The sequence below is a fragment of the Lichenostomus cassidix genome, chromosome 5 (genome assembly GCF_008360975.1).
Source record: "Lichenostomus cassidix isolate B80296 chromosome 5, HeHo_3.0, whole genome shotgun sequence".
NCBI lineage: Eukaryota > Metazoa > Chordata > Aves > Passeriformes > Meliphagidae > Lichenostomus > Lichenostomus cassidix.
In genome coordinates this window covers 22,996,975-23,020,658 of record NC_139486.1, presented here as the reverse complement: position 1 = coordinate 23,020,658, position 23,684 = coordinate 22,996,975, and the positions used below count along the sequence as shown (strand labels likewise).

At 50.9% G+C, this 23,684-nt stretch overlaps 1 protein-coding gene across 7 annotated transcripts in view; it reads right to left on the bottom strand.

Moving 5' to 3' along the window:
* LTBP2 (latent transforming growth factor beta binding protein 2) overlaps positions 1-16,670 on the bottom strand; it is a 73,142-nt gene extending 56,472 nt beyond the window's left edge. For all 7 annotated transcript variants that reach the window (XM_085061782.1, XM_085061787.1, XM_085061786.1 and 4 more), the window contains exons 1-3: positions 15,881-16,670; positions 7,781-7,851; positions 1,808-2,051 (exon numbers count right to left, since the gene is read on the bottom strand). In XM_085061782.1, the coding sequence (XP_084917908.1) occupies positions 1,808-2,051; positions 7,781-7,851; positions 15,881-16,332 (767 nt within the window). In that variant the 5' untranslated portion in view covers positions 16,333-16,670. The remainder of the gene's footprint in view (positions 1-1,807; positions 2,052-7,780; positions 7,852-15,880) is intronic.
* Positions 16,671-23,684: the final 7,014 nt, after the last annotated feature.

Below are 23,684 nucleotides of genomic sequence, written 5' to 3'. Positions count from 1 at the left end.
CTCTGCCAGTGCCTGCACAGCCCTCCGTCCTCTATGCGGAGCCTGAGGTCATGTTCCTTACTGGGAAAGCCTTCAACAGGTGCTGTATCTCCAAGGACACTGCTCTCCCTCCCCTCCAGGCCCTCCACAAAGAGTGGTGGCACAGAGGGGTAAGAGGAGGTCATCACTGCAGGGAAACTCGTCAGCAATGCCCAGGATTGCAAGCACGTGCAAGGGCTGTGCACTAGTTTGGGCAGTAAGCCTCTCTCAGAGCAGCAATGACAGGGGCTTGGCCACCTCTCCCTGTCAGCATCACCTCTGCCTTTCCTGAATTTGGTTTCTATCAGATAGTCTTCCATTTGGGCACCAAGATATGTCAGCTTCAGTGAACTACTTGGTGCCAGTAAAATCTTTGCCAGTCATTTGAGCCTCTTCAAAATTGTTGACAGCCAAGAGTCTAGAAATGTCTCCAGCCCATGCATTGCCTCTGCTTGAAAAGGACAGAAAGGCAATAGCTACTGTAGGAGCAATGGGCACATTGAAAACAACCTGCAGGAAAACAGAAAAACAAAGGCCACATTGCCTTCTCCTTGGGTGGCTCCAAGTGATGTTGACAGAGAAAGTCAAAAGTTCAGAGAAGTAAAGGAGAAACTGAAGTTACCTCCTGGTTAAGCACCTGTAATTTGCTGTAATGTCTTCCTGACTATGATTTAGGGGCTTCTACTGGAAACCATGAGAAAATTGTCTGCTTTGGTGGCTACCAACAAACCCAGTCTTTCTGGTCCAGAAACTGAGTGAACAGCTCCAAGAAATACAGGGGCCTTTAGGGGTGATGCAGCCTAACACTTTGCTCCTATGTTCACAGATACTTACAGAAAAGTGGAGATGATTTAAAAAAACTCAAACAAACAATATGTGTGGGTTGTACAGCAGCAGGCACTATTCCTAACTCTCCATCCTCACCAAGCTGCTGGCACAGTAGCAATACTTATCAGGGAAAGACCCTCCCATCTTTACTGCCTTATTGAACAAAAAGCTAAAGCAGGATGTCACAAAACACAAAGTTTTGTGGAGGAGTTGTAACTCAGGTACAGGAGCATCTCAGCATTGACCTGAGGCAGCTGTACTGAAGTGCTAAGTTCTTCCTCACCCAAAAGACTAGATGATGCCACAGTTGTCTTCCTGAGCTTAACACACTCCTCACAGTCCCTCCTGCATAGACCTCTGAGCTCAAACAGCTCTGTCTCTGTACCCAATATGCAGGCACCCATCTGGGTACCAAAATGACCGAAACCACAGCAAAATGGCTCCAAAATATAGAGCAAATGGCTCAACAATTGCTAGAGTCTGCCAGGAGACATGTCTGAGTGTCATTGCTTTGCTAATAGCAGCACTTAAAAGTACACCTCAGATCTATGTACTCTTCTGTGTGTACTATCTGGATATATTGCTCTAAACATATCCTCTTGGGAAAGAGATTTACCCACCACTCCTCCATACTCCCTGCTGCTACCATGAAGGCTATTCATCAACAGGACAAGGGCAAACTGACAGCCTTCACAGTTCTCCTTCCTCATGGGATCATCATTAGTCTGTCCCATTCCTGTGTGTGCCAGGGGACTGTGACAAAGTGCTGAATACAAACTGAGTCCCTTGGAGGACAGCAGGAGCTGACCCCCTTATGTCAGCTCCTACAGCCCATGGAGGAGTTTTCATCAGGAGCCAAGTTGCCTGGTCTCATGAAGCAGAGACTGTGGCCCAGCTAAGCAGGGTGTTAGTTGCCTGAGGGATTGGCAGAGCATCCTGCCGGGAACCAGGTTTGACTTACACAGCTGGGACGTGCCGTGGGATGGGCGCTTGAGCCCCTTGCAGGGAGGCATCCTGCCCTACTGTGCTGGTCCTCCTCCGGAGGGAGCTTGTGCGGGGCTGGAAGGCAGCAACGGCACCAGGCGGGTGGTACTCCTGCTCAGGAACAACTTCTTCACAGCGGAAGCCCTGGAAGCCTGAGCGACAGGTACAGACCTGGGGGCGGCTGCAGGAGCCTTTGTTCTGGCATGGTGGGTCGCAGACAGCTGAGGAGACACAGAAAGGCAGTTAGCGGACTCAGGACTTAGCCCCATGGTGGTGAGACCCAGCTGGGGCAGCACAGCTGGGACAGTCCTATCTCATCTCTGCAGGCAGGTGACCTACACAGTCTTGGTGTTACAACTGCTGCCTTGTTGTAACACTTGGTGTTACAACAGTTACAACTGTTACAACGGAAGTGCCACCTCCGTTCTCCGCACTGGTCTCTGCAGAGCTCTTCCCCAGCAAAACTCATTACAGAAAATTCAGAAATTAGTAGCATGGCCTATAGAGAGCACATGGCCTCCAGCATTTCCCAGAGTGCTCTGGACAGGAATAGGTCCTAATTCCCAAAGCAAGCGATTGCATGTTACCTTTAGTCTGTTTTGGGGTCTGATTTGCACAGTGCCCCTGGCCTGTCCCCTCCAGTGCTTTCCAGCTTTCCTTCCACAGCTGATTTTGGAGTCACTGTGCTCAAATTCCTCCACTGCTATGGGGACTTACAGCTCATTAACCTTACGCCTAAATCATCCTCTGAGCCTGTGTGTGTTCCTAATTACAGCACATCAGCTTCAGTTTGTGCCCCAGGAGGAAAGTGCTATTAATTGTACACTGGACCCTAACACTTCCCAAGTCAACAGATGCCAAATTGGGTTTATAACCCAGGCAGTGGCAGCCAGGAAACCACAGCTTGCTCTAGTAGGACCAGGCTCATTGTTCTGAGCAAGGGTAATTGAAAAGGCACTGGAAAACAGTGCTGTCCTTCAAAGAAAGAAGGTGACAACTGGTCAAAGGGTAATGAAACCTTGCAGGACAACACAAGGTGGACCTCAGCCTCCAGCCACATGGAAACCCTGTGAATGGGTTTCAACCCATGAAGCCACTGCTTCTGCTGAAAGCCACTCTACCAGGACTGCCCCAGGGAGGCGGCAGGGGCATCTGACATCCCACCATGTTCACACACAGCTGCTGGGCTTTCATGAGCATGTCCCTTCCTTTCTAGCTGTGGTCTCCACTTCTGTAAAATACAAACACGCCTGCGAGAAACACTGCTTCTGGACAACAAACATACAGACAGCTCTTCCCTTGTGTGCCACCCATACATCATCCTGCTGTCATCAAGTGAGAGAAGTTAGGTTATGCAGACACTTGAATTCCTTTCACAGCAGTATAGCCCCCACAACCCTTCTCTCATCCCAAAACTAGCTTGCCATCAGCTTTCCCTAACTAGATCAGAGATGTGTTCACTGGAATGCTTCATGTGACATTTATTACCATGTTAACACTCAGGAAGTGAGGGAGATCTCAAGGAAAAGAAGACCCCAAGTCACGTAGGGCTGTATAGGTTAAAGCCAGAGGTTTTGATGAAATCCCCCAGTAAAATAAATCAGCCAACACTGCAGTCTCTGGAACAGGGACAAGGTCCTAGTCAGGGAGGAATTAACCGTCTCTGGGAAGTCTGGCACTCCAGAAGTTGATGTAATTTACAATACAAAACTCAGCTGTGGTTTAAATAGGCTGCCAGTCCCTACTGTTATCTCCCAATAAATGCCTGCTTTAACAAAGGCCACCAGCCCAGGAAGCCTGCCATTGAAAACAACCACTTCACATGCTGAAATACTGCAGAGCCACGGTGCTGGGACTTGGAACCACAGCAGTTCCCACAACCACTCCCACCAACATAGTTACATTAGACCATACTCTTCAGCAGGGAAGTGGTGATAAGTGACCAGGCACTCTAAAAAGCCACTAAGGCAGTTTACACAGAGAAGAGGAAGATGGGAATGGGATTATTCTTCCTGTTTCTTCAAGCAGGAGGGATGGGGAGCTGCCCTAGCTGAAATATTTCAGCTCTAGGATTAATCCTCTTCCTAGTTGCCTTTACAGACTCAGGAAGAATTTGAAAGAGCTTTAAAATTTGCTGGTTTTCACTCAGTTCAGCTATGCAATATAAGGAGAGCATATTGGTCAGTGGCAGCACTGCCAGTGACAAGTGTATGAAATCACTATTCAGGCCTCTCAAATCATAACATTGACTGAAGAAACAAGATGATTCAAATATATATATGTATTTTATATCTTTCTCTTTGCTTTCTGTTTTCTGACCTCAGGGGTTACTTTGAGATGCTGTTCCCCAGCTCAGGGTACTATAAACAGTTTCTGTTAAGATGACAGGCACTCATTTCTTTTCACCATAGTCTCATGTCATCACCTGTTCCAGGAGCTGGGAATTAGGGAAAACAAAAATAGTCATCTCAGAATTCTTAATAAAAGGATAAGACTTGGAGCACTGCTGAAGTATCACTGATAGCAACACTAGTTTGTTCAAGAACATCTAGCAGTGCCCTTACAGATCAAGTCTGGTGCTGTCTAGTCTTCAGTGCGTGAGGTAAGTCTTCCCAGCAAGGTCAGACAGCAGGGATGACTGGGGAATGATTCTGACCACCCAGCTAGGCCTGTCAGAGGGGAATGCCACCAAGTTCAGCCTTGCATTGTTTTGCAGGCATACCCGGCCCAGGGTTGAGCAATGACATGCAAGGTGACATTTGATTGCTAGGTCCCTGCAGCTCTGCTCATGCTCTTCACCGGGGAGAGTGATGTAGATCTTCACTGTAAGCAGTTCCTGTGCAGTCCCATTTAAATGCAGGGAAACCTGTCCATCAGCTATGCCCTCCATAGGAAAACTGGAAAGGTGCTGAAGGACTTGTACCACTGGGGTGATTTAATCCACTTTCTCGTGGAAAAGTCATGTATGTAAACTCAGTTCTAACTTATAGATCTGACTGTGTGAGCACAGCCAGAAAGGATGGACAATTTAACACAAGTGAGATCTGTGCAGAGTGACAGGCAGGTAGATCAACTGCAATGCAGGAATAACAGAGAGAAAATGGAACTTCAATGAAGAACAGCCAGGGTTCAAAAGACCCTGTAGCCACTGTACAGAAGAAAGACAAAAGAAGAGGCATGTCAATGTCATTTTGCAGATGTGGAAAAGCCCCAGGTGCTAATGAGACTTTCTGAAGTCACGCTGTGACGCCACAGCAGAGCCAGCAGCTCAGCCTGGAATCCCTGCACCTTTATTCACCATCTTAACAGCAAGACCATCTGTACAAGATTAGAAAGTGCATTTGTTCATTTAGTCCTTCCTGACACACTGATTAAAAATGTTGCTTTTAAACTTTAAAATATTCATGTCAGAAATAAAGCTCATGCTGCATTCCCAGCCCAGCCCAGGATACCATCTCTGGAAGCAGCAAAGAACCATAATGCATAATGCTGATGAAAGTGGAGGCCAATAAACTAACATGGGGAGGCTGAGCATGATGAGCCAATAGGCAACAGCTAAATTACTGATAAATGTACACTGCAGTCGCTGCAGCCCCCAAAACATGGGCAGTGCAAGGCTGCTTCTGGCCTGCTTGTGTATACAGGTTTCTTTTCCACCTAACGAAGGACATAATGGGACATAATGAGATAATGAGATATAATGAGACATAAGTCTCACTCCAGGACAAAGTTAAACAGGCAGGAGGTTGAACCCTTCAGGCCTAAATTCAGATGAAGCTCACTATCCCTAATGGCCCCTTCTGTAAGAAGATCTCTGGAACCTCACAACATACAGCCCCTGTATGCAGCTCAGTGTGATGACCTGGCAGTGCGTGAGTAGGAATCAAGCCGACTGCAAATAGACAAGATCTTCTTCCTAAACTCCCTTAGCTCGTTTCCAGTTTCCCAGGAGATGTTGTTGCAGGGAAAGATACTTTTCTTTTTCATCTTCCCCATCACAGACTGTCTGGAAATTCCACAAGTCCTCATTGCACTTTGGTCCTCAAATCTGGAACATACTGAGAGACACTTCCCTGTGGCTGGAGTTCAGTCATATGCAGGGATGTTGAAAGAGTAAAGTGCCTAGAACAGCATGGGTGAAGGAAGAAACCACTACCCTTGGTAGGTGAGATGTAGCAGACTATGTCAACAATTTGACCTATCCTCTCTCCTGTACCCACGCTCAAATCCTTGAAACCCAAGGTTCTGTCCAACACCTTAATGCCAATTCCTTCCATGCTTCAGCACTCTTAAGAGGTTCCCTCTGGCTGCATTTCTACCCCACTAACTTCTCTGATATGCCACATATCAAAGACCATGGGAACAGACATGAAACAGCATTACAGTGCAGAAACTTAACTAGGATGGGCTGTCCAGCTTGCCTTGGCAGCTTTAAAAACAGCTGAATGCCTCCAGCAACTTGAACTCCAGCAGAAAAGCCCAGAGAGGGAGGTAGCTGGGAATGAAATTATGTTTACACATCACCAGTCTCCACCGAAGTCGTGCCTGAGCTTTACCATCCCCTGTCGGGGGGACACTGTCAGGCCCAGTCACGTTGACACTGTCCTTTTAATGAATCCTTGGGAACAAAGGCCCAGCACCTGAGCAATCACTAGGCAGCCTGCGTGGCTGCAAGCCCAGATCTACTGCTCCTACCAAAATCCCTAATGAGAGAAAGATGCTGCCATGGCTGGCCCCGCGCTGTGTTTACAGACACTGTCTGGCAGCACAGCACGCTCTCTACCGTTTGGCTTCTGTCGGCAGGGGGAGAGGGAGAAGGGAGGTGAGTCAGCCCTTGGCCCCCTGCTCCCAAACAGCGATTGCTAATGCAATCACCCCAGCACGCCAAAGCGCCGTGAGATCCGCGGCAAACAAAGATGAGCCTCGTTACCTGCTTAACATCTGGGCAGCTGCTGCCACTCAAGTGAAGGCAGATGCTCTCGGCTATTCTGAGTTGGGCGTTCCGACCTAGCTCGCTCCCTGCCCTCCCAGCTGACCGAGCACCGCAGGCAGCCCCACACCTCCCCGGGATCGGGCAGGTGCCTGGGGCCAGCAGTCCCTTGGGAAGGCCCACAGATGAGCTGCGTGATGCAACCCTGTTATTCAGGGACAGGGATCACAGCAGGGGTTGGTCTATGGCTGTGGAGCTACCGAGGATGAAGATGACAGTTCACTTGTCTCTTGTGTGCATTGCACTGGTGCCTTCCCAAATATCTTCTCTTCTAGTGCTCTGTCAGGGAGCCCACAATTATCTCAGCCCACAGGGCTGTACCAGGGCCGCCTGGATGAGCAGAACACTTAATACTTCCTCTGTGGGTAGGCAGGAGAGCCCTGGCCAGGCAGTTTTACACTGCAAGACTGCCCTACACCTCACTTCCATTTTATACATCCTACGTGCTGCTCCACACTCCAGCCCCACCCATCCCAGCCCTTGTGCCAAATCCATTAATTGCTTTTCTCAACAGCACTCAGAGAATTTGCAGCCCTGATTTCCCCCTCAGCATCAGCAATGCTCACCCACACGAGAAGAGCTGCACTCTGCAAGTTTCCAACTGCTGGGACTTTCACAGACCTATCTTTGCTCCAAGCAGAACAAGTGAGAGCCCAAGGCTCAAAACTCACCCTTAAATGTGCCACTGCAATGCCCTGCCCCAACAAGATCCTGCCATGGGTGGACACTAATAACTATAATGAATAAAATCACAATTACTCTGCGTACTCAGACTCTGGCAGCAGACAGGAAGAGCTGACCCACAGCCCAGCAGTCCCACAGCGAGGTCACGGCACAGATCCCATGATTCATCTCCTGCCCTGGCACAGTGCATGGGATGTGTGCGGGGTCACAGCAGTATTCAAGCACTTTTTAGGGGTGCATCCTGAAACTTGCACTGGCTGAGACTGTCATACTCACGTTTGATGCAGCGGTTTGTGCCTGGAGCTGTGGTCCATCCAGGGCAACACTGTCTGCCACAGACATTTGGCCTAAGCAGAGAGACAAAGCAGCGTGGTTAGGAGAGGGGGAAGCTGAGGTCTTGCTGCAGCCATCACCTCTGAGTCACCCATAAAATTATTTCCTGCAGCATCTGATATTTCCTTCCAGATGGACCAGCAGCTGAGATCAAAACCAATGGGACAAGGGCTGAGTTGTTTAAGTGCTTGGAAAAGAAACCCCCAAGGATTGTGAATGCTGCAGTGTGAGCGATCCCTCAGAGAGCAGCTCCCTTTTGAACTGGCATTATGCTGGATTCCTGGCACAGTACTCAGAGGAACCATTTTCCTCCTGAGAGCAATTGGAGGCCAGCAGCCAAAGATCATTAAAGATCTCATGGTTCTTCATGGTATTGGGGTGTAAATTGGGCCCAATTTCAACTTCGGTCATAGTATCTCGCCTCTGCAGATGTCCCAAGTTGCTTCAGCCGAAGACAACACTTCATTCTCCACCTAACTGCTGCCGCCTGTTGCTGTTCATTGCTCAGCCCTGCCCTGGGAGGGACGGCACGCCAGAAGTCACATGCTAGGACACTCCCTAGCTTGCTCTCCCTTTGCAAGCACCCCAGTCCTGCGTTTGTCATCTGCCTGTAGCACAGTGACCCATGGGGCTGAGGACTCTCTGGTGCCATGAAATTTGTGTCTACCTCATGTGCACAGAGCTACACTAATTCCAAGATGCTCAAATAATTTCCATGATTGTTGAATCCAGGATTTTGCTGCAGCAACTTTTTGACTGCCCTTACATAAATTACATCCTGCCCCCGCCCCTACTTTCTTATGTGTTTTCAGGTAGGGATGACTGTCAATAAACAGCTATCAGAGACAGTGCTGGGCCTCTAAGAGGTACTCTGCAATGCCCAAGCAGGCAGCTAATACTGCTTCCCCTGGCCACATATCCTATTTAAGTGTCTATAATGAGAAGGAATAACAAGTTCCAAGGTGCTCTTCACGTGTATTACTCATCATGGAGGGACAATTTTAGGAATAGGTAACTTTTGCATGTCTAGGTAGGTGAGAAAGAACAGTTGTCAAAAGATAAAACGTTAGAAATAGACAGCCTGAAAGCTCTGGAAAGCCTCTGGAAATGAAGTGGGGAGTATGGTTTATTTCTAATGGAAATAGAACAAGGACAAGGCAGTTGGAGCTGCTGAAAGAATTTACAGGAACCACGGAAACATGCACATTTGTCTTCTGGATTGACTTTAACATGAACACAGCAGGGTCAGAGAGATCCTGCTCTGAACTGGCATCCTCCTGACTCCTGCATCCACATGGCAGGAGATGAGACCACAGAATTGCCAGGGCTCAGGCTGGGGGGCTCATGTTTTAAGAGAGCCAAGGACAGTGGGTGGCAGGTACGCCAAGGATTATCCTGGTATTCACAAATTAGGGTGCCTGTGGAGGTACAATTGCTCCATGTGGAAAAGAGGAGTGGTCTGAGAAGCCACATAATTTTTAAAGTATTATCTAGTCCTTCAGAATCAACGTTTTATTAACCTGGGCAGATTTTTACGGCAAGAAAGCACTTAAATTCCTTTGATGTGACTTCCTGCAAGCAGAACAAGCCAAAGTAATCCTAGCAGCCACTCATTTCTGCTCTGGCTGGGCAAGAGCACTGATTTCCAGCATTTTGTCTGTCAACCCAGAGAGATGTATGAGTCCCTTCTTTAAGACATCCCCAGAAAGTATCCAATGAAAAAACCCTTCCTTTATTTACTGCGTAAGAGTCCACAAGGCCTTAAACTTTTTTAAGGTGTCCTGATTAGTAAAAAAGAAAACCATTGAGCTGGAGCAGGTCTTTGGGTAATTAAGTTCCAGCGAGAGACTCTACTCCAAGCAGCAGCGTAAGCATCTTTGCTTAGGTTGTCACAGCTCCCATTCTTCCTTTGGCACAGGTGAAACACACCTTGTAAGTTACATTCAGTCTGTTCAGTGAGCAAAGGGCTTGCCCTTTCCCACCTCAACTTACTCACATAATCACGTTTCTTGTAGGTAAAACAGCTACCTTCTCCAGAGAAGCTGTTTGGGCCTTGAATCACACTATTAGTTCTTCATGGGATTAAAGTTTATCTACAGCTCTCACAGGCATGCTGGAGGGAGCATGTTGCTAGCTGCTCTCAATGCCAACACCAAGCCAGAGGTCATAGGAAGAAAGATACAAGGCTAAAACAGACAGGGGTCCAAGCCTGAGCAGACAAGATCACTCTTGAAGTCATGAAAGCCCTGTTGGGTTCAGCACAAACCTCTCATTAATAAAGCCATTCCGTGTCACTGCCAACTCCAGACGTGAGTTGCCAGCCCCAGGTGAAGGGAGATGCCAGCACCAGCCAGAGCGATGCTCCTGGAGGGAGGACAGCCCAGCATGCTGAGGAACACAACCTGGCAGGGATGCCCTCAGAGGCAGGGGCAGAAGGAGTACCTGGATGGGAATGTCCCTTCCTACCATAACCTCCTGGATGAGAGAATGGGAAGAGATGGAGGCAGGGAGGACCTCCAGGACTGGAAGTGAGAAGTTGGAAGGAGAGATACGTAGGTAGTACTGGAGGGTGGAGAAGAACCACAGCTATTTCCTGATGAAAGCCCAGTGAGCAAGACCTCATAGAGCATGAAGCACAGGTAAGCAAGAGCATCAGCTGCAGGACAATAGCTATGGGAGGTTTGCTGCATGGGACCCAGTCCTGAGCACGTCTGGTTCTACTTATAGCATTTTGTTGTCATTTGTCTGGTTTGAACACCATATGGTTTGTACTGCCTTACAATTAATTCAGAATTAATCCCATGAGGTTTAAGGAGCATGGCATGTTACAACATTGCAGGATGGCACTTGGGAGAGAGTGGTGGCCTTCAGATCCATTTGTCCTGCTGCAGGTGACATCACCCACATTTTGGGCAAAGATGTGGCTTAAGCATAAGATCCCTGTGGGGCATGTCCAGCCGTGAGCCTGTCCATCCAGCATTGCTTCTGGAGAACAAAACAAGTGGCAGGGTCCCTCCAGGTCTGGTGCCACCACAACAGGGGTGACTCCTGAGGAGTTACCTGCAGGCACTGAGCAGCCTCTGATCACCCCTCATCACACAGGGAACAAGGGCTTCCAAGGCAGTGGGCAGAGCTGTCCAGCAAGAGGACCTGCTGGGTGCCATGACATACCAAGCCCATGGCAGACCTAACAATGACGTAAGCCAAAGCCACAACTTTGAAGCATTCAGCAGCTGCCTGAGGTTAGCATCCAGGTTTTCTCCTGCTAATCCCTCACTTGGAACAGGAAGCACAGCAGCAAGGAAATGGGAGCGTGACTCTCACCCTCATCCAGGGCAGCTTGGGCTGCAGAAGGACCACAAGATGGGTGGGCATGTGGAGGGGTCAGCAGCTCTCCCAGCTGGAAAGAAACTCAACACAGTCCCAGATCAGAGCAGAAGGGAAGACATGTCCTCTCATGGGTCTTGCAAGCCGAAGTTCCACTGAACCTCATCCTAGGTCATGCTCTGTGGGATGTCCTAATCCCAGCCCTAATACTGATGCCGAAACAAGCCTTCAGCAAATGATCAGTCTTTCCTATCTCTGTCTCATTAGCAGTGGAATAGGTTAATTAATGTATTTACCTTCCTAAGAGCCAGGTTACTTAGCACGTATCCTGGGAAATGAAACATTGCTGGGAACATTCAAAGGCACTGAGACTTGATTGCCTGTAACACTGTACTGCTACAGGGCTCATGGGCCACTGAGCACCTTTCAAAATAGTCCCCAGCCCAGCTCAGACCAAAGCAGACAAAGACCATTTCCAGTAGCCAGTTTCCCCTTTCTGGAGAGAAAGGGCATGGAATAGCTCAGACAGCTAAATAGCCACAGTGCCAGAGAAAACCTTAAGACATAGCTCAATACATTTCTGGAAAAATGCAGAGTGGGGCACTGGATCTACACCTCAGCCTCTGCCTCAAGTGCCAGGTACACCCTGAGGTCTCCAAAGAGCACAGGCAGCAGTAAGCAACTGCAAAACAAGCTTGTTCTTTACTCTATGGCTAGTAAGCACCATCTGTGCCCGGGTATAATCCCTGGCATGTTGAGCTTGGTGCACAGGATCTCCCAGGCAGTATTCACTGACCTGCTCCATTTCTTGGATAGACATCTCCTTGACACTCCCTACAGAGCTTAAGCCAGTGCCATGAAGCCTCCCTGCATTCAGAAGTACCATTCATAGCCCTGACTGGATGCACCAGCATAACCTTCGACTTGAGCAAAGAAGCTGCTGCAAGACACATCCCTTCTGCTGCTGCAGCCAGAAGCCACCATCAGAATCAGACTCTTGCTGTGCAGAGGTACCCAGGATGAGAACAGCCTGCAAGATCTTGCAGTGTTATCTTAAACAAGAACCAAGCAACCATAACAGGCAGGGAGGGAAAACAAGCAAACGGTAGTAAGATCATGGCTTTTACAGCGATGATCACATACTGTTTCTGAAGCATTCAGTAGAACCCTTTTTTTCAGCACTTATTTTAACAGCAATCTATGCATCATCTTTCAGCTTCACACAGAACTCTATGCTGCCAGATATGCTGACTCCATTCAGGCCATTTACAGCATCCTCACAGGAGGCCAGAGGGACCATTAGATCATCAGGTCTGCCTTTCTACTGCAGGAAAGTGAATTTCATCCAAATGCATATGAAATATTTGCAGTCAGACCCAGTGAAGAACATTAGCAAAAGGCTGTTGGCATCGATGAGTCACTGAAAACTCTCTGCCAAGTCCACATCAGCATTAACTGCCTCCGCTCCTGAGCAATCCTATAAACACATTGCAGCAAGAACCTATATGACACAAAGCCTGTGTAAAGCAGGATTATACAGCCATAGATGGTGTCTACAACAGCAGTTAAACATGAACTGGGGTGTAGAATGCCCAAAAATAAAATGGGAAGGAGAAAGAATGAGTGTGTGACTCTCTGCTTGTTACCTGGGATGCCTCACATGGCACTCGAAATTGTCCAGGCAGGTACAAGAAGTAGAGGCTTCCCCAGATTTCACTCCCATTACCCACCTTCCTCATCACTGTGACCCACCCTCCCAGCCATGGGGCAGAGGAACAAGGGGGGAACACATCCCAAGGGACTCAGAGGTAGAGGGAGATGCCCACAGTGTCCTCCCTGCAGGACTGGCTAGCTCAAATTAGGGATGTGTCCAGCACACAAGCACAGTCATAGTTGGCATGTGTCAGGACTACCCTACCCCACAACACTCAAGAGGAAAATCCTTCTAGTTAGGGGAGCTGGAGAAACAGGCATGTTAAGCTGAGCACAGCAAAGCAGTGATGTTGTAAAGGCTGGATTGCTTTCCTCAGTGTCAGAAATCAGTAATTTTCTCTGATGTTTGCTGAGGTATCAAAAGTCACCTCAGAATGAGTCTTCTGGAGAAAATACTAAAACCCAGCTCTTGCAAGTCTTGAAGCTGGATGTACTCATGGAATTGTTTGTACAAATCACACCTGCAAAAAGGTCAGATATGAACAGGGTGGCAGACACATCCAAAGAGTCTCCAGGAAAGAAACTCAATCTTGGCTATGCAGCTATCAGACAAGGTGAGAAAATAATTATCTAGAAAAGCATATAGTGCCAATAAATGGGTTTTTCAACCACAAAACTCTGCAGGGCCCCTGGAGGTACCAGCAGAGAGCTCTGACTTGGGAATCTGGAAGGGCAACCCATGCAGGAGTTGAGATTTTAAACCAAAATAATTGTATAAATAAATAGCAGGGGTTTAGTGCGCCTGCAAAGTTACCTAAGTAAGGGAAAATGAAGATTGTCATATAAGAGACTAGCAGGAGTTCAGTGTAAATAGCAGAACAGAAAATATCCCACCTGGCAAAAAAATAAAACACCACAAAATGAAATATTTTAGGGGCCCTGAGTTTCCTGGATGAAAACGTGTCTGGTGCAGCAAGGGGTGTAAGAAGATGGATGAGGTGGAAGGCCAGAGTCTTACAGAATGGCTGGAGGCAGCAGCAGCAGCTTCCCATGAGGAGCAATGCCATGTGGTTACACATGGACAATTATTTCAGCTAGGCTTTCTCTTAAGCTCCAAAGACAGTAGGTCATAGAGAGGCTTCAAAAGTGCCACTTTGGACTCCAGAACAGACAGAAAGCCATTACAGGCACTTTCCAGAACTGAAGTTCTTGGAGATTGGAGAAAGCTATCTATCCCCAGCCTGGATCTTCCAATGCAGAACAGAGGCAGAAAGTGCAGCAGAGCCTGCATGAGAAACCTAGCACTAGGATTCAGCTCTTCCTTCCCCTAAGCTTGGAGGCAATGGCACCCTGATATGGATGATAACAGGTGAACCTTGTGTAAGTGCTGGACCAACCAACCCTGTTTACACCCTGGATTAAGGGATGAAAGCTACTTGCAAAAAAGGTTCAGTGCTCTTCTGAACACAGAGTAAACCTTGGGGCTGCCCACATGCTTCTGATAGCAGCGCAGGCCAGCTGTTGTCACCAGAGGCAGCTGCAGTCTGAAAACAAATATGCTACGTATCAGATGACTCAAATTCAACCAAACTGCTACGTGATCCCAATGCAATACTGACACATTCCAACTGCAGAAAGGGTAAAATCTTTCTGAGCCCAAAAAAGTCCAAATTTGACTCAGCTGGACAGGATCTTCCCAAGACTCCCTCTCTGGGTGGCTGACAAGCCATGATAATGGACTAGGTAAACTCAGGACCTACATGTTTAGCTGTTAGTGATAAATACTTTATGTATCAAACATAATGGAAGGAGAGTGAACTTGGTGCTTCTGTAGATCTATTGAAGGAAAGGCCACAGAGTGGCACAGAAAACATCTCTGTGTCAAAACTTTGCAAGGAGATGAGTATGGGAGAGAGAAAACTCAGAGACACACCTTTTGTATTCTAGTGAAGCTCCCCACCAGATGTTAGCAGAACACATTTCTGCCCATGTCAGCGGGCTGTAAGCCCAGAGCCTGCCCTCATTATCCCCCTAGCAAGACTCACGTGAGAGCAGACACACACTGCCACACACATTGGTCAAAATCCTGTGCGATGGTTTTGGTAGCCCTGCCCAGGTAGCAGAGGAGCGAATCTCGAAGGGCATCGGCCACAGGGGAGCAGAGTGGGAGCTGCAGAGGAAGGGGCCCTGGGCTGAAGAGTACATCAGCCCTGGGCCAGACATCCCGCTCACAGGCTCCCCTCACAACAGAGCAGCTGGCCTCGCCATATGATATCCCCTCCACCTCCACAGGGCTGTAGCCAGAGAGTGGAGCTGGAAGCAGCCCTGCCAGGCAAGTCATAGGAAGCCTCCTCCGGCTGAGCCAACTGAAGCCATGGGAAGCTGCGGCGTGGAGTGCATACAAGGGGCCCATTATGGGAGGAAGGAGCCAAGAAGCCAGGTACCTGCAGTAAGAGTGGCAGCAGACAGACTCCGTCCCGCAAGCCAAGCAAGCCCCTCCAGCCTCTCCACCGCCTAAAATCATACTACACCACCCTCGGGAGTCCCCCACTGTGCGTGCCTCCCAGGACGGCAGTGGGTAGCTCCAGAGGGCAGCAGGGACACCCTGCCCGCTGCCGCACAGCTGTCTGCCAGCCCTGATCTGCCAGGAGAAGGGCATTACATCCGAACGTTCCTGAAGCGCGCACCCCCCCGACTGGCAGACGGCGGCCCGGCGTCCCACGCACACTCAGGTTACGCGCCACGCCTGCGTGCACACCGACACACACGCACCCGCGAGCGGCTGGGAGCAGCGCGGCCGCAAGTGCGGGACAGACGCGCCGCACGACAGCGAGCATCGAGTGGCTGGGTTCCCACGCCGCTCCGGACCCGCTCGCGGGGCAGCACTGCCCTGGCATCCCGCGCGGGACGTGGCAGCGCCGGGAGCGCCCGTGGGATGGAAAAGGGGACGCAGCACGGGGCTCGGGATGGGACCTGGCCCCACCGCCCGGGGCTCCCCAGCGCGGGGACACGGGGGCTCTCGCTACGCACCCCCGGCAGGATCCCCCCGGCCGCAGCACTTACCCCGCCATCCTGCCTCTGCCGCTCGGCTCCATCGCCCGGGGCACGACTCGAGCTTTCAACCCGCTGCCCTGCTGCTGGCGGGAGGAGTCCTGCCTGTTCCTCTGTCCCGCGCCGGGACGGAGCCCGGCATCGCCCGCTTGGCCCCGCGGTCGGGACGCTGGGTCGGGACGCTGCCTCCGGCCGTCGGCACCGCTCGGGCTCCTCGCGGCGGCCGCGGAGCCGCGGTCCACGTGGAGGGCGGCGGGGAGGGGCCGTGACGGTGGAGGGGACCGGGACGCCGGGGACAGGCTGTGCGCCGTGCCCACCGCCTCCAGGGCAGCCCCCCGGCCCCGCAGCCGCGCCGCGCCCCCGGTCCCAGGCTCCAGCCTAGCCGCCGAGTCCGGCCGACAGCGGGCAAAACCCAGGAGGACAGCGAAGGTGAGCGGGATTAGGCTGGCGGCGGCGCCCCGCATGGTATCAGCCGGTGGCGAGGGGAGACGGGCGGTGCTGAGCGCTCAGCGCCCGGCTGGCATTCCCCGGCGGGCGCGGGGCAGCGGGGACCGCCGGCTCTCCGCCCCCCGCTCACCGCCCCATCCCGTTCCGGGACTCCGACGGGACCTGCCGCCCACCCGGGCCGGGGGCGCTGAGAGCACTGCTGAGGCAGGGGCGAGGGCTGCCGGGCGGCCCCCGCAGGAGGGGGAAGAGGAGAAGGGCGGCCGGCTCCGTTCGCCGGGCTGCCAGCGAGATCCCGCGCTCCGCAGGCAGCTCCAAGCACCTTCGCGCCTGCCTCTGGCACTGGCAGCGCCTGGAGGGGATGGAGGGTTTTATTTTTGGAAACCTCCCCCTTTGTGTCTTTTTGATGCTGACATCCCCCCTCTCCAGAGGACACGGCTCGGCCCCCCTTCTTAGGAGAGGAGACATTCCAGCAACACCCACTTTGGCAAAGGGAAACAAACTACAACAGAGAAGCCTTAACCCCTGCCTGGCCAGGGAGACCCGGCCGCCGCCGGCCCAACAGCAGGCGTGCAGCCTCCCCAGCCCGCCCCGCCGCCCGGCCCGCAGCAACCCGCCGGGCCCCGCCGCGGCTGGGAACGCTTACGGAAGGTAGAGCAGCCCCGGCTGTGAGGTGCACAGAGCAGAAGACAGGGATGCCAGAGGAATACACCGCTAACCCTCAGTATCTGGGGACTTCTGGAGCTGCATCGGCACCACTAGCCCTCTCGCTGCTCTGGATCGCATCTGTCAGGAGAAAGGCATGGCAACGGGACGAGCCTTTTTTGCCATCCCATGCTGGCTCTTAGATCCTCTCAACCCAATTCAGAGCTTTATACTCTTCCTTGTATAGGTCCAGTCCAGAAAAAGACCACATAAAAGCTCCAGGTCCTTCACCCTAAGAGATCTTTCAGGAGACATGTTCCAGGAGCTTAGAGCAGATGTCCAGCCTTCCCTGCATCTGTCTCTGCATGAGTACCAGGAGGTCGAGGGAGGACTTGAAATTACTGCTTTGCTTTATATGTGCTCAGAAGGGCTGAGAGAAGAGTAGGAGGAGGGAGAACAGGGGGGCACAAATCCCATTCCAGCCACACACTCATCAGCTTGACCTTGTGCTCTGCCACATCTCTACAGTTCTCTGCTGCTCTTGGCCATCTTGGGTAAGAAGCAAATCCTCCCACTGTAGTGAAAACACTGTCCTTTATTTGGGGCGGGCTCATTCCAGCACACAGAAGCATTGGTGAGCTTGGTGGGTGGCTAAAGGCCTCTTGCTTCATCTCTACATGTAAAGAGGCAGAGGAGAATACCACAAATGCTCACAGGAAGGAGATACTCACTGGATTCTGTCCCTGCAGTGTGTCCTGTGGCGACTCTGAGCGCGGCAGCTGGATGTTTGCAAGAGAACACAAGGAACTCCACATGTGCACAGAGTGATCCTTTGGGTGTACCTTTATGTCTTACAGCAGCCCGCAGGGTAGGGGCTACTTCAGCTAGATACTGCAGCTCAGCCACTGGATTTAAAAGGCAAATTGTCATATCAGTCCATTATTTTATCTAATTTCTTTTCTCCCTTTTGATGTGTGGGGTGACTGCAACATAGACTACTGGCTCCCCTTCTGTGCCCACTGCTCCCCTAGCCCATTACAGCACCTCATCTTACTGATGTTCCTCTCCCTACAGCCTCTCCTACCACGGGCACCACCTTCCCTGGTCCTCACCAAGCTGTCTGTTTTCCAATAGCTTCGTGGCAGAGGGCTCTGTCCAGCTCCCCTACTTCTTTCTCTCCAGCCTCCAGGAGTTGTGCTAAAGCCTCTCCTATTTGAAACCAGTGGCTCCATCTCTCTTCTTCTCATTGCCCCTTGACTTTCAGGCTCTCTCAGACCACAACCACCCCTTTCTTGGGATGGGAGCACTGCTGCCTATCCTCTGGCATGCAGAGGAGCTGGGAAAGGAACAGAAGCACAGGGAATGAATTCCCCTGAAAGCCTGCTGGGTCTGGAGTGGAGCAGGACCTCAGCACATCCCTTCTGGCTGGGGATGGCAAGTGAGGGAGATGGGAGGTAACTCTGCAGGTGAGCAAGTGTGATCAGAATCATGGGCAGAGTGGGTTTGGGCTTTACCTTGGCACAGGCAGCTGGCTTACAGAGCAGCAGAAATACAAGAGGGTGCTTTGGCACTTCCTGGGATGCAATCAGCTTGCATCTCCGCCCTATCAGGGCAGAGACAGTCACTTGGACAAGAGTTCGCATGGTTGTGGATGTCATGAGCAATGCCCAGTAACAGCCGTGGCTTGTTTCTTTGTTCTGAGGAAAAAGAATGTCCTTTCCATCCTCACCTAATTACTTTCTTATGCAGCAGTGGAAAGAATGCTTGTGCCTAAACCTGACACAAGAAAATTATCAATGCCATAAACAAAGTCATAAACAAAGCAGCCAAGAGCCAGGATAGTGCTCAAAGCTAGAGCAGGAGACCCCAGTACAGGGGGCACAAGTGGATTCCTCCTTCCTGGAGGTGCTGGATCACCCCAGAGAAGAAGACGGCTTGCAGCATCCCCAGGGGACAACACATGCACAGGAGCCTGCACTCGGGGCCCCAATGGTAGTGGGACTGCAGGAGCTTGTGCCTTCCTAACGGGGCTGAGCAACAAGATGTGCAAACCCAACAGAGCAATCAAAGGCCCCCTGGCACCTCTTGCAGCTGCCCCGGCTGCAATGGAGCCTGGCCCAGGGAGTTGGCATGCCTTCTCAAATCAGCTTAGCTCCGTGTTTACAGTAACCCCCTGGAGCTGGACACTGAGCTCCTAACAGCCTTACACATGCAAACACTCCTTTGCTTTTTCAGGGATGTGCTGATGACATTTGATCCGACAGAAGTGCTGCAGCAGAGCAGGGGCCAGCTGAGGGCAGTGGCCCCCAAGACCCCCATCTGTGGGCTGTCTGGCACAAGGAGCTGTGGGCACAGGGGTTACGCACAGGTGTGCCAAGGCTCATTTCATATTTTGCAATTCCCAAAAACAAGCCCATTGGAAAAGGGGCAGGGCAGGGTGTGGGGGGAGTCCTGGTGCAGGTTGGGCTTCAGCATGTGGCTCAGTGGGGGCTCAGCAGGCAAACATGAGCTGCTTTCCTCATTGCTCAGGAACTCGCACAGGCAGAGTGTGGATGGTTGGGCTGCTTGCTGCTGAGGTCAAGCCCACACTTGGGAAGAGAGATCAGCAGCAGAGAGAGGATGGGGCAATAAAACGGCAAGCAGGGTTTGACAGCCCAGCCTGCAGCAGCAGGGAGCACAGGGCTCCTCTGGGGACGTGACCTTCAGGCAAGCAGCTCAAAGTGCTTTTTGCTGCCTTCACTTCCCTTAATTCACCGTGTGACCTTCTAGGCAGACCAGAAATGGCACCAGAGGAGAGGCTGAGGGCAGACAGTTTTAGCACCTCTCCAAGTCCATGCTTTCCAGGGCCAGGGCACTGAGCTGAATGAGGCAGACCTGGCAGCCAGTTCAGAAAGCAAGGGGTTCATCTGACACTGCAGAGAAGAGGAGCAAGGTTGGCCTGTGTTGATGACACTTGTCATCTGCCCTACCTCTGGCAGAGAGGGTGGTGTGCTTGGGCATCTGAGGATCAAAGCCATGGGGCCAGAGGCAGAGGGGTCAGAGTGGTCTGTGACCTGGAGAGATGAGCATAAGTCACATCATCTTGAGCCCTCTCAAAGGATAGGGAGAAGAGATTCTTCAAGACTGCGTGGATGAGGGCCCCTCTGTGCTAGGCCCCCTCACACCTTCATTCCCCCACCCACTGGGTCCACACCAGCTCTGCACAATTCCCTTGGGGTGGTAACACCTGGGAGCCATGCTCCCAGGGCCAGTTGGCCCCCAGATGTGGCTCCTGGCACTGTATCCCTTCGATTAATTATCCTCTTTTCTTCCCCTTCAGAAGGGTTCACAACCCACATGTGCTTCTTCCTCTGCTGCGAGCATACCCGTAACGCACTGCAGATGGGACACATTCCATGGATTCAGAAGCTGCCTGCAGCTCCCGCAGAGGAAGGAGTGCTCCCCTTGCTCAGGGCTCAAGGGCAGGGGAATGTTGGCCAGCCTCACTGGCTTAAAAATCGGGGTATGGAGCCAGCCTTGTAGAGGTACAACTCACAGCTTCTCTGAAAAGAGCCATCTCACACCAGGAGGGAGAACATGGCAGCTATGGAGAGCTGGATAGAGAAACAATTTCAAGGCAGCAGTACAGAGAGATCTCTGGAGAGGATCTCTGTAACCTTGGGCATCAGAGAGACAGGAAAAGCAGCTTTTGAATTTGCGAACACAGCCAGCAAATCCTCCATGGATGGCATTCCCACCCATTGCCTTTGCCATGAGATACGCACAGCTCAGCACATTCATACTTCAGGCACCCAGGGAAGTAGACATTCCCACCCAACAGGCAAGCCACTACAGCCAGACACACAGCCCTGGCCCTCCAGCCACCTCTACACACTCTCGGTGCATCCCTCAGAGCCTTGGGGTACATCCTGGCTTCTCCCTGTGAGGAGGCTGCCAGCAGACAGCTGAGAGCTGTGCAAGCAGTAGTTTGTTGTCAGGAAACAGAAGAGAAATTGTCCAGCAATTCCTAGTCTAAAGCCAAGTTTCACTGGTTTTATTTCCTCCTGCTTCCATTTAACCTGGACAATCTCTGGGATGGAGGCGCAGACCAGGCAACTGGGTGTCCTAAAAATGGATTTCTTGGTCATACTGTTGTCTAAGCATATCTCCATGCTGAGACCCAAGGGCTAAGACCACATGCTGAGAAAGATTACAAGAGAAAACAAAGACATGCCGCTAGGAAAAAGAAACCTGGAGAGCAGGACCAGATGGCAGAACCCAAGGGATGGGAGTGCAGAGTGAGGCAGAGAGGAGATTGCTGTGGGCTACTGCTGTAGAAAGGCCCTGGTTGGGCTGGCTGCAGAGCACAGCTGGTTCCTTATTGATCCATCACACTATTTAGAGCCCCTTTGGCAACTCCTCTGGAGAAAAAAAAGGAATGCTCAGTTAGCATGTGACTCATGCAGAGCTAGAGCAGCTCAAGGGAGTCTGTCCATTTATAATTAATGAAGTCCTGTTTGAAATGATCCGACTGCAATCTTCCCTCTTCCCAAGAGGCTGGTCTGACCTCTCTGCTTCTTCAATACCTGTGGCTGGAACTGCACATGGCAGTGAATGGGGCCCAAAAATCAGGAAAGCCTGATTATGCCCGAGGTGCACAGAGGCTGCCCTGTCCAGGAAATCCATTCCATCACATGTTCCCTGAAGGAGCAAGTCTGCTCAGGACATCAGCCTGATGGGGGACTTCAGCCGCTCCACTCATTAGTCAGCTGTTCTCACTAAGGGAGGAAAGGGAAATGGAAATGGAAAGGGAAAGGGAAGAAGGAAGCAGAACATCTTGCCATTTTTAAGGGCTGTGACCCAAGATGAGGGAGCACTTCCCATATGGTCAGGGCACAGCTGAAAACAGTGTGAAAAGGGCCCTGATAATATGAATTTCCATAACCTTCTCTTGCCCTTTTCACTGGGGTCTCAATGCCAGGGGGCTCTTCCTGTGGCAGCTATTGAACATCAGCATGTGTCAGACTGGAAGGGAACAGGGAAGCAGGAACAGCATCTTGAGGGTATGCAGGGAGCCTGAGGTGCTCCCCTGAGTGGAAAGTTTCCCTTCCTGGTGTCTGTAGAAAATATAAGAGACGCAAACCAGTTGACCCAACAGTGAGGACAGGAGGACAGAAGAAACCAGGCAATGCCCAGACTATGCTGAAGAAGCTCTTCCTGAGAAATTCCTCCCATGCTGAACTTCTAAACAACAAAGAGATCAGAAAAAAAAGCAAACCTGAATCAAACTTTGAATTCTACAGAGTGTTTGGGATTAAAGTAGTTTCATTCCTGCATCTGATTCCAAAGCAATCTTCCTAAAAACTAATGATTAATTTCCTTCAAGTTGTTGTTCCTTCCTTAAGACCCTCATCTTGGCTGCCCAGGGCATGGGAAACTTGGACTTTAAGTTCTTCAGCCCATCAGCTTTGCAGACTAAAACTGATGATGGTAGATGCTGAAATAAGAATGATTCGTGGGGCTGATGTTATATCTGCATATTAGTTTAATTACTCTGCCATCCTGAGATTGCAAGCTCACTCCCATCACAGGATTTTAGGTGCTTTCCTACCAGTTTGGGCACTGCAATGGCTGTGTGAGCAGTGACCTCAGCTCATTACAATGCAATGATTTCAAGGGGATGTTTAATAGCTTATTAATAAGTGAATCTTGAGGAACTGCAAAAAGTGGCAATTATTTGGTGGCATGTGTTAGAGCTTAAATAGTTAGTCATCACACAACAGACTAGTGCATTGACACTTTACAGTCCCATTGGGTAATTATTGGGATTAGGCTGAGTACCCAATTTCCCAGCTATTACTTCATAGGCTGGGAATTCAGCTCTCCAGTGACATCACAGCTACAGAAGTCTCCCTCACTAGTTGCCATGCTGACTCTACTGTCACCCACATAGGTGTGGCACACAGCCTTAAGAAAGGACCCACACTCTTACAGGAAATAAGAATAATGATGAATGAGAGTCTAATGATGAAATCAATGCAGGTCAACTGCAGGGAATATGAGCAAAGCCCTTTTTCTTGCCACATCACATCAGGTCATAATCTGAGAAAAGCAAGGAGCTTCAGATGGGGAAGCATCCACTTCCCACCCAAACAGGGGCCACGCCAGACAGAGAAGTCCATAACATGATTAAAGAGATGGCATTCATAATTCTACCTCTCCCAGAGGAGTTTGGAGCTAAAGATAAAAGCAGGGACAATGGTCTCTGATGATGATAATTACCTCTGTGCTCAGCTCTGGCATGCATTTTCAGGCTATGCCTCTGCCTTCACACCCTCTCCCCTTTCCCCATTTCAGCCCATCTGAGCAGGCAAGGAAGACTTGCACAGCTCAAGCACAAAGCAGTGCCAACAGCACAGGTGGCCACCTGCCTTCTCTCAAGACTGGCAAGCCTGACAGCAGAGGTGGCAGCTAAAGAAAGCAGCTGGCACCATCGAGGCAGGAGAGACCCTCTGCTTCTTCCCTCCCAGAGCCTGGCCCTCTGCATCCCTGAGCCAAGGGAAGCACATCCTGGAGGCTGGCAGGGCTGAAGGAGGTGGGGAGCTCTTGATATTTCTGGGGAGCATCCTTGCATCAGCAACATCAGGTCAGAACTGCCTGCTCTGAGGCTGTGCAAGCTGGGCTGGTCTACAGGCAGCTCCTGCTGCAGAGGAGCAGCAGGAAGGCAGACAGGGGTACAGAGCAGGAA